The 16,978-nt window shown below is 41.8% G+C and overlaps 2 protein-coding genes across 2 annotated transcripts in view; one reads left to right on the forward strand and one right to left on the reverse strand.

Moving 5' to 3' along the window:
* Nucleotides 1–1,376: 1,376 nt before the first annotated feature.
* On the reverse strand, nt 1,377–7,131 carry si:dkey-19b23.7 (uncharacterized). Its single transcript, XM_064940488.1, has 8 exons — nt 6,819–7,131; nt 6,389–6,460; nt 6,197–6,268; nt 3,645–3,850; nt 3,451–3,511; nt 3,203–3,368; nt 2,880–3,077; nt 1,377–2,529 (listed from the first exon to the last, which is right to left on the reverse strand). Exons 1-8 carry the CDS (start codon nt 6,831–6,833, stop codon nt 2,405–2,407), a joined length of 915 nt encoding a protein of 304 aa, XP_064796560.1. The 5' UTR covers nt 6,834–7,131; the 3' UTR covers nt 1,377–2,404.
* A 5,442-nt stretch (nt 7,132–12,573) lies between these two features.
* zpax4 (zona pellucida protein AX 4) overlaps nt 12,574–16,978 on the forward strand; it is a 29,066-nt gene continuing 24,661 nt past the window's right edge. The window contains exon 1 of the mRNA XM_064939132.1: nt 12,574–12,586. Within this exon, the coding sequence (XP_064795204.1) occupies nt 12,574–12,586 (13 nt within the window). The remainder of the gene's footprint in view (nt 12,587–16,978) is intronic.

Genomic DNA, 16,978 nt, shown 5'->3' on the forward strand with positions numbered 1-16,978 from the left:
GTGTGGGGAAATAATGTTTTAACACTATTTTACAGGAGAGATTAAGTTTATAAATTGCCTGGCTGGGCTGTGGAATTCAAATGGAACTGTTAAAGGGAAAATCAAATGATGTGGCCAGTCATTTACAGTGCATTTTAGTCCAAGACTATGCTAACTCTGTCTTTACAAATCTTCTGAATTTGAATGAGCCTCACGGCTTATGTATACTATAGATGCGATATCAACCTACTCATTCACACTAAATCCTCCCTTACAGGCGTTAGTGTTTACTAGAACAGTTTTTTTTCTCATAATGATGAACCAGTTAGATATTATTAGCAGTTTATTTGGAAAATCACTCATCTGTGATCCTCCTCATTCCTCATTATTACGGTGTGTGCAAAGTAGTAGTAGTGTTTTTGTCACATATACCGGATAGGTGTAGTGAAATGTGTTCCCGGGTCAGATATAGTAGTTCAGCAGCCCTGGAGAAAATTAGGGTTAAGTGTCTAGTTCAAGGGCACATCGACAGATTTTTCACCTTGGCGGCTCAGGTATTCAAACCAGCAACCTTTCACTTACTGGCCCAACGCTCTAACCGCTAGGCTACCTCTGTTCCTCTGTGGGGCAGGAATGTTGGTTTGAACTGTTCGGGAATTTCTGTCGTGCTCCTGCATTCCAATGGGGACATTAGAGTTCACAAATCCTCATTGGCCCCGCCCCTAACCTCTCCTCTGTCTGGCCTAACCTACTGTAACCTCATGACTTTGCATGTTTCATAGCATTGGTGTTAGCGTGGCCCCAAGCTCAAATACCTGTTTCTCTTACACACGCTCTCTTGCGCCTCACACACTTCCCCATGCCACATCTGCTTATTCCATACATTAAAGACATCTATATATAGGCAACCATTATGAAAAGGTCACATTACATCCCAGCTTAATTTCTCGACGTGATACTACAGTATGCAGTATTGTATAATTTAGTTTCATGACAGCTGACTGGTGTTTTGTGTAGAGTTTACACAGGAGACTGCTTGTCTACGAATGGGGTGGTATGGGGGCTATTCTACATTTGAGTCCCTATCCTCGGGCCAACCCCCCCCTTACCATTTTAGTGACAAATAAACAAAAGGTTAGCGATGGCTATCTGCATGTTTTACAGTAAAGGTGCCTCTGTTTTAACATTTTATTTGACTTGACAGGTTATGCCATTGTCAATGGATGTTTGTTTAACCATTTATTTTAAATGACTATGTATTCTGATGTATCTCAAACTACACTCCAAAGATGAGGTTGTGCCATTTGTAAGTGCATGCTTTAAGGTCTGGTTTTATGTTGCATATTTAAATATGTATTCTATGGAATAAACTTTTATACAATGATACTGTATGAGCTTGTATATTTGAAAAATGTATTTTCTACCTTAACTGAAGACAGAGCATCAAAACAGCCAACCTCAGGCCAAAACAAGAGTCCTGTACCACACTACAGTGTGTACTGTAGCTTTAGTCCTGGAGCCAAGCGTTTGATGAATGAGACAAAACAATCCGAGGCGTATCTATTTAAAAATGCGATTTGCCCTTTTTTTTCTTTTTTTAAAAGGGGCGTTATATCTCTGACTCGAAAGAACACATTCCATCAAGGAGCTGGAAAGCAGAAGTTCACCATGGGTCATGGGATAAGCTGAAAGTCGTGAGGCTTATTTCTTAGGATACTTTACTTTATTCTGACCCATTTCATAATTGCTTAAACTGACATTTACCTCTACATCACTGTGACAGAGGTGAAATGGAGTACCATACATTCAAATGTGCCCTATTTATGGGCCTAGCACATTTGAATGAGAGCATTTTTCAGGGGGGACAAATAATAGTTCCTTTTGTATTGTCTTATTGGCACATTGATCACACCTCTGTTGGGGAAATAATCATTCAATATGGCTATATGTTTACCTATATTAAAATGCACAAACATAGGGATATACTAGTACCCCCTCAGTCTCCTTCCATCCTACAATGTCGACTGACCACCACATGAGGGTTGTGTTCAGGGGCACCAAAAGGAAGAAAACATCCTGAAGTTGGGCAAAAATGAGTGGAGCGTTCAATTAAAAGGAAACGGTGCTGTTCGGAAACGACCAGTTGAATAATGGAAAGGGGTTCGGTTGTGGGTTCAAAATGCACCGCTGCCCTTAAAATACATTACCAATCGGAGCAAACGTACCTCAAAGTCTTGTTTAAGAACGTTGAACGTTTTGGGGAAACGTGTCGTTCAGTACAAACCGTTACGCAACATAGCAAATGTTATATTGAACTGAAAGCACCCCTGGACTTGCCCTATAAGAAACTGTAGTTTTTTTTAAAAGTTTTTCGTTTCAAAGCATTTTGCTACGGTGTGCTGTGCACTAAAGAATATGACCCTTGTCACTCTTCCTCTGAGGACTCTCCTGAAACGGGAGTGGCTGGCCTGGTGCTTCTGCCCGGTCTTCTTTGGACCTCAGACAGAGTCTGGACATGGAGACGCCTCAGAGACTTCATCTCTTCTACGACTGAGAGAGAGAAAGAAAGAGTGAGGAGATTAAGAAAGGAAGGCCATTTGCCATACATATACAGCCCAACAGTGCCACCTAGCAACTATAGACTAGAGCAACACTCATCATAATAATTATGTTCATGAATATTATTGGTTGGATAATAAATACAAATGTAGCCCATGCATCTTAAGCCATTTATAAACACGTGGCATTGCAGGTCAACACATTCATAATTGGATGTTTTGATTCTGTGTTGAAAATGTTCACTAAACCCCAGCACCATAGGCCTATTCTAGTCTTGACGATTTGATACTGGGTACAGAAATAGATACGTTTCCAGGAAGTTTGATTTAATTATGACTTACCTTTGTCGTAGTGCAGCTCATCCCGGTTGCCATAGACAGCGTAGGTTTCCAGAAAGTTAAGCAGAGCCCCAGAGACCAGGAAGCGCTCTGGGAGAGGAAGGCTTTTCAGGTAGCGCATGTCCAGGGCAAAGGGGTTGGAGGGAGATGGAACGGTGCACAGACACACCAGCTCACTCACTACATCCCATACCCGTATTCCTATAGGAAGAGCAACAGGGAAAAGGAGGATAGCTGATCAGCCAAATATGTGATGCAGTGTTTCAGATGGATTATTGTTATGGTTGGGTGCAAACGAGAAAAACATAAATATAAACGTTCTAAACCTTGTGATCCCCAGTCCGTGATGGCCTTGAGTTTCATGGGCGTGTCCTTGACCATCGAATCTGTGCCTCCAATGTTGACCAGGCGCTCGTGATTGGACCTTATCCAGGCGTACGGGCGACCATACTTGGCGTAGCCAGCCAATAGGAAAAGAGTGCAATTCACTTCCTGAAAAGATGAGCGAGGGTCAGAATAAAACTGATTTATTTACAACTCAACGTGAATGGAACGCAATGATGACTATACTCACAGGCACTGCTATCTCCCTCTCACTGGGGGAGGCTGGTAGGAGATGGGCCTCACTGCTGCCCCTGTGGAAAAAGATAGATAAATGATTCTGTGTGTGTGCATGTGGGCATGAATCTATGCATGTTGTGTGTGTTTCATAATTGCATGTGTGTATTTGTGTGTGTACTTTAATACTCGCAAAACATAACCCCTCACTTGTGGGCATGGTGGTTGGGCCCATGTGATGAGTGCTGCTGCTTCCTTGGCATGCTTTGTGGCCAAGGATGAGGCCCCTGGTGGTCCCCGGGCAGGGGTGAGCTGGCGTCACTAGCCAGGCTGTAAGTGCTACTGGTGCTGCTGGATGAGGAACTGCTACTGAAGGAGGACGCTGCCGACACCATGAACCCAGGGGAACGCCAACCCTGAGGGGGCAGACCAGGGTCTTGTTCAGTAGAGCACACAGTAGCAAAAGTTTTTGGAACAGGGAATGGAAATCAGTGTTCTAATTGGTCAAGTTAAAGTAGAATTTCACTCTCTTTTAAAACGTTTTCTCCCTACTGTCCTGGAATAAAAGATTAACAGTAATATAGACCAGGTATTCCCAAACTGGGGGTACGCCAAATAAAAATATTGTTAATAATAATAATTCTTCATAGTACATTTATATTTTCCAACTCAGCTATACATTTGGGTGAGGTTTTTTTCTCTCACCTGAGTAGCCTCGTTTCACTGCCAAAAATAAATAAATTAAACCATCTAGTGTTCAGTCGAAATAACAACACAATGTCAAATAATGAACATCCAATCACATTAACCATTACTCTCTCGCAGAAAACCTTCACTCTTGCGCAGACATTTAGAAAAGAAACATGACCATTTGAAAAATAAGCCACAGGAGTTTTTTGAGCAAGAATTAAGACAACTTTCGAGTAGTAAGACATGTATAAAAGCAACAGATACCATCAATAAGAATGGGCTAGAAGCATCTTATATGGTGAGCTACCGAGTGGCTAGGACAGGCAAGCCACATACTATTGTGGAGGACTTAATTCTTCCTGCTGCCGGGGATGTGGCTGAGACAATGCTGGGGGAAAAGGCCCAAAAAACGATACAGACAATGACGCCATCAAACAACACTGTTTCACAATGCATCAGTGACATGGCAGGAGATGTTTTGAAACAATTACTGCTTCGCATACAAGTCAATGAATTATATGCGTTACAGCTGGATGAGTCAACAGACGTGTTGGGCCTGGAACAGCCCCTGCTATATGTCCGTTACGTTTATGTGGGGGGGGTGTCAATTAAGGAAGACATCCTCTTCTGCAAACCACTGGAAACCAGGACAACATGATAGGATATTTTTAAAGCAATGAACAGCTTTGTGACATCAAACGGACTGCAGTATCCACCGAGAGGCTCTTGCTGCCAAGGGAATGCCTGACAGCTTGAAAGACATTTTGGACACTACAGTGAAAATGGTTAACTTTGTTAAAGCAAGGCCCCTGAACTCTCGTGCATTTTCTGAATTATGCAATGATATGGGCAGCACCATTTAACGCTTTTACAACATGCAGAAATGCGCCGGGGCAAAGTATTTATACGTTTTTTTTAATTGAGAGATGAGCTTAACATTTTCTTTACTGACCATAATTTTCACTTGTCTGATCGCTTACATGATGACGAGTTTCTCACACGACTGGCTTATCTGGGTGATGTTTTTTCCTCACCTGAATGATTTGAATCTAGGATTACAGGGACTCTTTGCAACTATATTCAATGTGCGGGACAAAATTGAGGCTATGATTAAGAAGTTGGAGCTCTTTTCTGTCTGTATTAACAAGGACAACACACAGGCCTTTTCCATCATTGTATGATTTTTTGTGTGCAAATGAACTCAAGCTTACGGACAATGTAAAATGTGATATAGCGAAGCACCTGGGTGAACAGGGTGCGCAATTACGCTGGTACTTTCCTGAAAAGGACAACACAATCAACTGGATTCGTTATCCTTTTCATGCCCTGCCTCTAGTCCACTTACCGATATGTGAACAAGAGAGGCTCATCGAAATTGCAAGAAAGTGGTTTTGTGAAAATTTTATTTAATCAGAATTCACTACCAGATATCTGGATAGGGCTGCGCTCAGAGTTTCTTGCCTTGGCACATCGCGCTGTTAAGACACTGATGCCCTTTGCAACCACGTACGTATGTGAGAGTGGATACTCGGCCCTCACTAGCATGAAAACTAAATACAGGCAAAGACTGTGTGTGGAAAATAATTTAAGACTCTCCAATAAAGAGTTATGTGCATCCTTTCAAGCACACTCTTCTTATTAACCTGTTGTGAGTTATTCACAATTTTTGATGAACAAATAAGGTTCTATATGTAAGATGGCTAAATAAAAAGCAAATTTATTGATTATTATTATATTATTATTTGTGCCCCGGTCCTATAAGAGCTCTTTGTCATTTCCTACGAGCCGGTTTGTGATAAAAAACTCACACTCATTCTTATGTTTAATAAATGTATCGTATAGTGAGTGTGTGTGGCAGGCTTACAATGAGGGCAAAAAAACAACATTTGAGAGTGCGCTGACCCTGGTGCTAGAGGGGGTACGCAGCTGGAGGTTGAATGTCTGAAGGGGTACGGGACCAAATATAGTCTGGGAGCCACTCATATAGACTTAAAGGAATGGCTCATCGATTTCTGAATGTTTGAGAAAACAAGATAGGTGCAGTTAATTAGTGGAGTTAGTTCAACACTAACCAGGTCTTCATTGACTACTGTCAGGAGTAGCTCCTCTCTCCCCCTCAGCCAAGGTTGAAAGTACCGGAAACCCTACATGGAGAGACACAAGATTATCCTGATGATAATATATGTTTTCTGACCTTTAAAATGATTATTATTTAGGTGTTCTGTAACTATCATGTATCTGGTTCTATAACTATAAGAACTAACCTGCAATGATCCCAATAAGGCCAGGTCTGTCAGAAAGTGCTGCAGTTTTTTCCTCTGTTCTCTCTCTCGCTTCTGCCACACACACACACTTTGTGAATTTCATATTTTAGCAAATGTTGTTTATCTGAAAGCAAGGACCTCAGTATGGTGCATGGAAAATAAGATACCCCTCATCTCCTAGCAACACCTCAGCATCCTTGACAACTATCCCACTATATGGTGCACAAACAATATATCCACTGCCATTTAGATGCATGGTTATGAATGCAAAGGAAATATAAATCAAATAATATCAACAACTGCATTTTAAAACTACATCATTGATTATATTTCATCTATGGGTGATTGAATACATAGGCTACAATAAACATTTAATTGTCAAATGATTCATTTCCGAAACAGAAATAGATTCCTTAGGCTGGTTACTTACACTGCCGCTGCTCATCTTGTTGTCTGTACAAATCTAAACCCAGAACTGTGTATTTTAGCACGTTTGCACTGCGTTAATGTGCGCTGTTACACCTATACATAAAACGATTAAACTGCAAACGCATCATTCCTTCCCTCTTTTTCATTAATCTTAATTTAATGTATTCTGCATCAGAATCTTATGCGTCTTTCTGCGATACAATTATCTGCTAAATGTATTTTCTTTTAAAACAGAAATCTACATTATAGATATTATTTCGGAAGATCCCTTGTTCTTCGATCTCATCTCTCGGGTGTTGTCTCACACGCAAGGGATCATCTGTATCTTCCCGTGTTACAGAGAAACGTAGGATAAATGCGTGATTCGGCATAATATGTGGACCTGTTGGGTAGGCGTACATACATTTAAGCCTAAAGTGATTTCAGAAATATGAGGGCCAATTAATGCATGGGGTTTGAATATTTCCTCGTAAATCCGTGTAAATTGTTCAATGTGCCTTGTAATTGGTAGATCCTATGACAGCAAACAGCTTTCTACCAATTAGGTGCGAACAGGTGTCAACAAAATAGTCAAAATGGCGCCAGTTATGAACAGCAAAACAATTGTAAGTTTGACTACTGCACAAGAAAATAGAAAAATAAAGGAAATAGAAATTAAATTATTTTTCACTTCATCTTCACACTATACCAGCCATGACCATACATTGTTAAGTAAAAGTTTGGTCTCCTAAATACATGCTGGGTGAGTTTTAAGAGTGGATGGTAGTGACTGTGAAGCTACTAGTATTTGGTCACAGTAATATAATAGTTATTCCATATAAATATATACATGTTTAATTGAATTAAACACTTTTTACGAGCATACTATTACTCTGTGCTACACTCATCAGTACCCATACTCATGTACCAGTTGCTAAATTTGAAGTGCTGCTCTCACCCACCGGATTTAACGAGCTTATTCATGAACGACCGGACTGCTTCTCTTACTGAAAATGTCATATGATAGTGTCGACCCCTGTTGGCCATCTACAGCATAACCTTTCTTAGTATCAGTGGAGGACAATTCAGTCAAGTGCTTTGTCTTTAGATTTGTCGGAGAGATGGAGACCTGCACACTATCGAAAATGTGGACAAATCCAAAACTGACGCTCTAATGCAAAAACAAAAATATTTTATTAGGACAAAATCCAATAGAAGATTCACAATAAAAGTGAATCATAGATGCACTTAAATTATGCATGTATAGTACCAGTCAAACATTTGGACCCCTACTCATTCAAGGGTTTTTCTTTATTTTTATTTTCTTACTATTCTACATTGTAGAATAATAGTGAAGACATCAAAACTATGAAATAGCATGGAATCATGTAGTAACCAATAAAGTGTTCTACAAATCTAAATATATTTTAGATTCTTCAAAGAAGCCACCCTTGCATTGATGACATCTTTGCACACTCTTGGCATTCTCTCAACCAGCTTCACCTGGAATGCCTTTCCAACAGTCTTGAAGGAGTTCCCACATATGATGAGCACTTGTTGGCTGCTTTTCCTTCCCTCTTCGGTCCAACTCATCCCAAACCTTCTCAATTGGGTTGAGATCGGGTGATTGTGGAGGCCAGATCATCTGATGCAGCACTTCATCACTCTCCTATGTCAAATAGCACTTACACAGCCTGGAGGTGTGTTTTGGGTCATTGTCCTGTTGAAAAACAAATGATAGTCCCACTAACCGCAAACCAGATGTGATGGCGTATCGCTGCAGAATGCTGTGGTAGCCATGCTGGTTAAGTGTGGTTTGAATTCTAAATAGTTCATAGACGGTGTCACGAGCAAAGCACCCTCACACATCACACCTTCTCTTCCATGCTTCACGGTGGGAACCACACATGCGGAGATCATCCGTTCAGCTACTCTGCGTCTTACAAAGACACTGTGGTTGGAACCAAAAATCTCAAACTTGGACTCATCAGACTAAAGGACAGATTTCCACCGATCTAATGTCCATTGCTCGTGTTTCTTGGGTCAAGAAAGTCTCTTATTATTATTTGTGTCCTTTTGTTGTGGTTTTGCAGCAATTTGACTATGAGGGCCTGATACACACAGCCTCCTCTGAACAGTTGATGTTGAGATGTGTCTGTTACTTGAACTCTGTGAAGCAGTTATTTGGGCTACAATTTCTGAGTCTGGTAACTAATGAAGTATCCTCTGCAACAGAGGTAACTCTGGGTCTTCCTTTCCTTTGGCGGTCCTCATGAGAGCCAGTTTCATCATAGCGCTAGATGGTTTTTCCGACTGCACTTGATAAAACGTTCAAAGTTCTTGACATTTTCTGCGTTGACTGACCTTCATGTCTTATAGTAATGATGGAATGTCTTTTCTCTTTGCTTATTTGAGCTGTTCTTGCCATAAAATGGACTTGGTCTTTTACCAAATAGGGCTATCTTCTTTATACCAACCCTACCTTGTCACAACATAGCTGATTGGTTCAAATGCATTAAGAAGGAAAGAAATTCCACATATTAACTTTTAACAAGGCACACCTGTTAATTGAAATATATTCCAGGTGACTACCTCATGAAGCTGGTTGAGAGAATGCCAAGAGTGTGCAAAGCTGTCATCAAGGCAAAGGGTGGCTACTTTGAATAATCTAAAATATATTTTGATTTGTTTAACACTTTTTTGGTTAGTACATGATTCCATATATGTTATTTCATAGTTTTGATTACTTCACCATTATTCTACAATGTAGAACATAGTTAAAATAAAGAGAACCCCTTGAATGAGTAGGTGTGTCCAAACTTTTGACTGGTACTGTATATCTGACAGGATTGGAAAATAACCCTGTCAGACAGGAAACACATGATGAAACTGTACAGAATCTCATATTGTTATTCATTCACCATGTTGTTCTTATTGTGGTTGCATATGGTTTGACGGATGGAAACACCATAAACAAACAATCTGTGAAACACATGCCACTGTTGATCAGCCTCCTTGCTTTTATTACTGACTCATACCAAATACAACATGTTCTGTGTCAATGAGTTTATGGTTATGATTCCATCTGTCCTGTGTTAAAGGAACATTCCTTTAACACAGGAATGTGTCTGGCTCCATCTGCCTAATGATCAGATTCGACGTTGAAGGTGAAAGTGTAATGTTATTGGTTGAAAATAGTGATGGGTTCAGACATCATTCAATTAAATAACACAATTTTGTGTCCTCTTCGAGTAAGCTAGGTGCACTGTGAATATTGACGTTCACTTCCTGTAAACCTCTGATGTCATCAGACCACCATGGAGTCCACTTCCTGTCTGGTCAGCCTGCCACGTCGGCCCATATTGGAATTAACCTATTTTTTATTTTTTTATTATTTAATTTTTTACCCCTTTTTCTCCCCAATTTCGTGGTGTCCAATTGTTGTAGTAGCTACTATCTTGTCTCATCGCTACAACTCCCGTACGGGGCTCGGGAGAGGTTGAAAGTCATGCGTCCTCCCATACACAACCCAACCTAGCCGCACTGCTTCTTAACACAGCGCGCATCCAACCCGGAAGCCAGCAGCACCAATGTGTCGGAGGAAACACCGTGCACCTGGCAACGTTGGTTAGCGCGCACTGCGGCTGGCCCGCCACAGGAGTCACTGGTGCGCGGTGAGACAAGGTCATCCCTACCGACCAAGCCCTCCCTAACCCGGACGACGCTAGGCCAATTGTGTGTCGCCCCATGGACCTCCTGGTCGCAGCCGGTTACGACAGAGCCTGGGTGCGAACCCAGAGTTTCTGATGGCACAGCTGGTGCTGAAGTACAGCGCCCTTAACCACTGCGCCACCCGGGAGGCAGGAATTTCCTTATTTGTGGTAATAAAATCACTTTGGATTGATAAAGTCCTTTTCCAATTGTTTTATACTAGGTTGGGGTGGAAAACTCACCTCTTCCACTGATGTTGCACTCAACAATGAATCCCACTATATGTATTTATTTTGATACGTTTTTTTTGTGTGTAATCGACTGTATTTAGCAGTCAATTACAGAAATTCGGCTTGGCCCTAAGACCCTCACAAGCTTCTACAGATGCACCATGCACCAATTGCCTGGTACGGCAATTGCAACTTCCGAAATTGCAGGGCTCTCCAGAGGGTGGTTTAGTCAGCGTAATGCATCACCAGGGGCACACTGCCTGCCCTCCAAGACATCTACAGCACCCGATGTCACAGGAAGATAATCAAGGACCTCACCATCCGAGCCATGGCCTGTTCACCCTGCAACCATCTAGAAGGCAGAGACAGTACACTTGCATCAAAGCTGGGATCAAGAGAACAGGCTATTAGACTGTTAAATAGTCACTACTAGCCCGGCCTCCGCCCAGTACCCCGCCCTGAAACTTAGTCGATGTTACTCAACCATGCACCTTAGAGACTGCTGCCTTATGTACATAGTCATTGAACACTGGTCGCTTGAATAATGTTTACATACTGTTTTATCCACTTCATATGTATATACTGTATTCTAGTCAAGGCTCATCCTGTATAACTACTGCTGTACACACCTTTTCTATTCATATACATAATGTCTATACATACCATCATATACATATATATTTATATTCCGAACTCTGACATTGCTTGTTCTGATATTTCTTGATTTCTTTCTTTTTATTCTTTGGGTTTGAGTTTTTTGTATTGTTAGGTATTACTGCACTGTTGGAGCGCGGAACAAAAGCATTTTGCTGCACCTGCGATAACGTCTGCCAAATATAAATATTTGACCAATTTTTTATTTTATTTTTATTTCACCTTTATTTAACCAGGTAGGCAAGTTGAGAACAAGTTCTCATTTACAATCGCGACCTGGCCAAGATAAAGCAAAGCAGTTAGACACATACAACAACACAGAGTTACACATGGAGTAAAACAAACATACAGTCAATAATACAGTAGAAAAATAAGTCTATATACAATGTGAGCAAATGAGATGAGATAAGGGAGGTAAAGGCAAAAAAGGCCATGGTGGCGAAGTAAATACAATATAGCAAGTAAAACACTGGAATGGTAGATTTGCAGTGGAAGACCTTAGAAAGACAGGGTAGGATAGATATAGGTCTTTGAAGAGGGGGATGGCCGCAGCTGCTTTCCAATCTATGGGAATCTCAGATGACACGAAAGAGAGGTTGAACAGGCTAGTAATAGTGGTTGCAACAATTTCGGCAGATCAGTTTTTAGAAAGAAAGGGTCCAGATTGTCAAGCCCGGCTGATTTGTAGGGGTCCAGATTTTGCAGCTCTTTCAGAACATCAGCTGACTGGATTTGGGAGAAGGAAAAATGGGGAAGGCAGCGAATTGCTGTGGGGGGTGCAGTGCTGTTGACCGGGGTTGGGGTAGCCAGGTGGAAAGCATGGCCAGCCGTAGAAAAATGCTTATTGAAATTCTCAATTTGGAAACTTGTCTTAACCAGCCTTAATGTGTATCTTTTAATCTGTAATTAATTCAAGTGATTCCTAATCTCAATCTCATTAAAGCCCCACAGATCTTGGTACACTCTTTGTTGGATTAATTAAGAATTAATTTGTGAATCAGAGAGTATATAAGCATTTGTTGAGTATTTTGAGAGCTTAAACATACCATTAGGGAAAAGTTATTTGATAAATATATTTAAAAAGTAAATAATATTTCTTTACATCTAAGTCAATGCAGGGGATTCTTTCATTATGAAAACCTCCCCTTTCTCGCTCGCTACATCCCCTTGTAGGAACTGAGTATGCAGGGTGGAGGTGAGTGTGGTGAACATACAAACAGAGTGGAGGACAGCCTTATCCAGCTCTACACCTTTCCTGTCAGGGAGCTGCTGCGTAACACACACACACACACACGTGTGGTATACTATTGAAAATTATGACCGAAGTGACCTAATTCAAACACTGTGAAAACTGATCCTTGAACTCTTGACTTCCAGTGTGCTTACCAGGATGATGATAATGACTGACAGGTACGATCCTGCCCACCCAACCAAACTGCACCACCATATTTGACCTCAGCTGTGTCCCCAAAGAGATGAACAGCCCTATTCAACTTCTCCCTGGATTACTGTGTTACCACAGCAACCTGATTGTGTGCTAGAAGGTTATTATAGTTGTGTGTTTTTATATTCGTTTTTATAGTCGTTCTAGTCGTTTTAAGATTTTTTAAACTTTTTTTTCAGTTAGTTTTCAGATCCGCTTTACTCGTTTTTATTTAGTTTAAGTATTTTAAAAACATATTTCGTTTTAAGATTTTTATTTGAAATTCAGTTTAGTTCCGTTAGTTTTCAAATCCACTTTGCTAGTTTTTATGTAGTTTACGTTTTATAAGACATTTATCATTCGTTTTTATATTATTCAGTTTCAGTTTTAGTGTTCGTGATCGGTAAATCAAATCAAATCAAATTTATTTATATAGCCCTTCTTACATCAGCTGATATCTCAAAGTGCTGTACAGAAACCCAGCCTAAAACCCGAAACAGCAAGCTATGCAGGTGTAGAAGCACGGTGGCTAGGAAAAACTCCCTAGAAAGGACAAAACCTAGGACAAAACCAAGAAAGGAACCAGGCTATGAGGGGTGGTCAGTCCTCTTCTGGCTGTGCCGGGTGGAGATTATAACAGAACATGGCCACGATGTTAAAATGTTCATAAATGGCCAGCATGGTCAAATAATAATAATCACAGTAGTTGTCGAGGGTGCAGCAAGTCAGCACCTTAGGAGTAAATGTCAGTTGGCTTTTCATAGGAGATCATTAAGAGTATCTCTTACCGCTCCTGCTGTCTCTAGAGAGTTGAAAACAGCAGGTCTGGGACAGGTAGCACATCCGGTGAACAGGTTAGGGTTCCAAAGCCGCAGGCAGAACAGTTGAAACTGGAGCAGCAGCACGGCCAGGTGGACTGGGGACAGCAAGGAGTCATCATGCCAGGTAGTCCTGAGGCATGGTCCTAGGGCTCAGGTCCTCCGAGAGAGAGAAAGAAAGAGAAAGAGAGAATTAGAGAGAGCATACTTAAATTCACACAGGACACCAGATAAGATAACACTCATCCACACTCAAGATAACACTCATCCAGAACGCCGCAGCCCGTCTGGTGTTCAACCTTCCCAAGTTCTCTCACGTCACCCCGCTCCTCCGCTCTCTCCACTGGCTTCCAGTTGAAGCTCGCATCCGCTGCAAGACCATGGTGCTTGCCTACGGAGCTGTGAGGGGAACGGCACCGCAGTACCTCCAGGCTCTGATCAGGCCCTACACCCAAGCAAGGGCACTGCGTTCATCCACCTCTGGCCTGCTCGCCTCCCTACCATTGAGGAAGTACAGTTCCCGCTCAGCCCAGTCAAAACTGTTCGCTGCTCTGGCCCCCCAATGGTGGAACAAACTCCCTCACGACGCCAGGACAGCGGAGTCAATCACCACCTTCCGGAGACACCTGAAACCCCACCTCTTCAAGGAATACCTAGGATAGGATAAGTAATCCTTCTCACCACCCCCCCCTTAATGATTTAGATGCACTATTGTAAAGTGGCTGTTCCACTGGATGTCAGAAGGTGAATTCACCAATTTGTAAGTCGCTCTGGATAAGAGCGTCTGCTAAATGACTTAAATGTAAATGTAAATAAGACAGGAGAAGTACTCCAGATATAACAAACTGACCCTAGCCCCCTGACACAGAAACTATTGCAGCATAAATACTGGAGGCTGAGACAGGAGGGGTCAGGAGACACTGTGGCCCCATCCGATGATACCCCCGGACAGGGCCAAACAGGAAGGATTTAACCCCACCCACTTCGCCAAAGCACAGCCCCCACACCACTAGAGGGATATCTTCAACCACCAACTTACCATCCTGAGACAAGGCCGAGTATAGCCCACAAAGATCTCCGCCACGGCACAACCCGGGGGGGGGGGGGTGCCAACCCAGACAGGAAGATCACGTCAGTGACTCAACCCACTCAAGTGACGCACCCCTCCTAGGGACAGCATGAAAGAGCACCAGTAAGCCAGTGACTCAGCCACTGTAATAGGGTTAGAGGCCGATAATCCCAGTGGAGAGAGGGGAACCGGCCAGGCAGAGACAGCAAGGGCGGTTCGTTGCTCCAGAGCCTTTCCGTTCACCTTCACACTCCTGGGCCAGACTACACTCAATCATATGACCCACTGAAGAAATGAGTCTTCAGTAAAGACTTAAAGGTTGAGACCGAGTCTGCATCTCTCACATGGGTAGGCAGACCATTCCATAAAAATGGAGCTCTGTAGGAGAAAGCCCTGCCTCCAGCTGTTTGCTTATAAATTCTAGGGACAATTAGGAGGCCTGCGTCTTGTGACCGTAGCGTACATGTAGGAATGTACGGCAGGACCAAATCGTAAAGATAGGTAGGAGCAAGCCCATGTATAGAAAGAAGCCTATGCGTAGGAGGCTAGGAGACAGGTTTTGTGTTTTTTGGGATGTCACTTCTTTCCACTGTGGGGCGCTAATGCAAGGTAGACTCAGTGAGATGGGTCAATTATAGATGGGTCAATTTCAGCAACAACCAGGAGCATTGAAGTGCGAGGTTAAACACGATACTCAAATTTTCCCTATACCCATCACGAGGCTGCTACAACCTAGCCTATGAATTAATGTTTACAATGTAAGTGCACACAGGTTGAGAGACAAATTTGAGGCGACAGACAGTGACACTTGGACTGACAGTGACATTCAATACCAGCTTGCACACTCTTGTCTGCATCTATCTGATCTAGGGTGTAATCATTAGTCCAACAGTTGCAAACAAGAGTTTCTATTGGACAAATTTAGGTATGTTTATCCCTTTTTTGTTCCGTTTGCTTCCGGGTTTCGTTTAAGAAACGTTTTCAACAGAATCAGTAGAATGAATACACACCTGATCATATGTAAACACATTTCACTTTCATAGCAGCCACGTTGAATTCCTTCTATTCGTTCTCCTTTCAATTTGTCCTTTCCCTTGTGGACTTCAATGCACAACACATCAGCTGTATGTGACCAGGCAAAAAAGCCTTTCCAAACCAAACCGCTACACACAGCCTACATCATTGTCATCATATTAGTTAAAGTAACGTCATAGTCAGCATAGCTAATAGAACTAATGAGTTAGTAAACCCGCTACAATCATGGAGTAACGTTAATGTACAGTCAGTAAGCAGTTACACCGGTGGGGCCCGATGGCAATACATTAGTAATACCAAAAGCTTACCTTGACTTGGAAAAGTTCCAGTGTTGTGTTGGATAGTCATAGGCAGCTAGCTAACATAGCATCCCTCTGTTTGAGCAGGGTGTTTCAGTAGGCGAAACTAGCTAGCTGCATTTTCTAGCTAAGTAAGTAAAACTGAAAGTGAAAAAAATGAAAAAGCTCTCTCTATTTCTCTCATGCTTCTCCTTAATTTTGGAAGAAATGTATTTGTTCAAAACTGTTCAACTATTGTCTTTCTCTCTCTTTGAGTCAATTACTCACCACATTGTATACACTGCAATGCTAGCTGTAGCTTATGCTTTTAGTACTAGATTCATTCTCTGATCCTTTGATTGGGTGGACAACATGTCAATTCATGCTGCAAGAGCTCGGATAGGCTGGAGGATATCCTCTGGAAGTTGTCATAGTTACTCTGTAAGTCTATGGAATGGGGTGAGAACAATGAGCCTCCTAGGTTTTGAAATGAAGTCAATGTACCCAGAGGAGGACGGAAGCTAGCTGTCCTCCAGCTACTCCATGGCGGTACCCTACAGAGTGCTGTTGAGGCTACTGTAGACCTTCTTTTCAAAATAGTGTGGTGTAGTCAATTGTTTGGTGACGTGATTATATTTAGTATAGTTTTATCTAAAAGGGATAACTTTTTTAAATGTTTTAAACATTTCATTTTTATGAAATTCACAGAGGAGGATGGTCCTCCCCTTTCTCCTTTGAGGAGCCTTTACTGCTGCCTAGCTAGTTTTATAGTTTGGTCATTTATTCCAAAACATGTCAGAATTCCCAAAAATATGTTTTAAGAATCTAGCTATGTTTTATAGGTTCCTCACTATGAGACCAAGACAATTTTCCAACGTTAAAATCAATGTCTATTTTTTAGCAAGCCAGCTTCAAACTTTTTTCTGACGTGCCGAAATTGCAGTCTTGTTCATTAAATTCGACA

Source organism: Oncorhynchus masou, chromosome 27 (genome assembly GCF_036934945.1).
Source record: "Oncorhynchus masou masou isolate Uvic2021 chromosome 27, UVic_Omas_1.1, whole genome shotgun sequence".
In the NCBI taxonomy this organism is placed as follows: domain Eukaryota; kingdom Metazoa; phylum Chordata; class Actinopteri; order Salmoniformes; family Salmonidae; genus Oncorhynchus; species Oncorhynchus masou.

Bases quoted from the DNA above. Each gene is read 5' to 3' on its own strand.
- si:dkey-19b23.7 (XM_064940488.1), bottom strand. The intron at 3,369-3,450 runs GTGAGTATAGTC...TCATCTTTTCAG, and splicing joins AGAGGGAGATAGCAGTGCCT to GAAGTGAATTGCACTCTTTT. The intron at 3,078-3,202 runs GTTTAGAACGTT...CTCTTCCTATAG, and splicing joins CACGGACTGGGGATCACAAG to GAATACGGGTATGGGATGTA.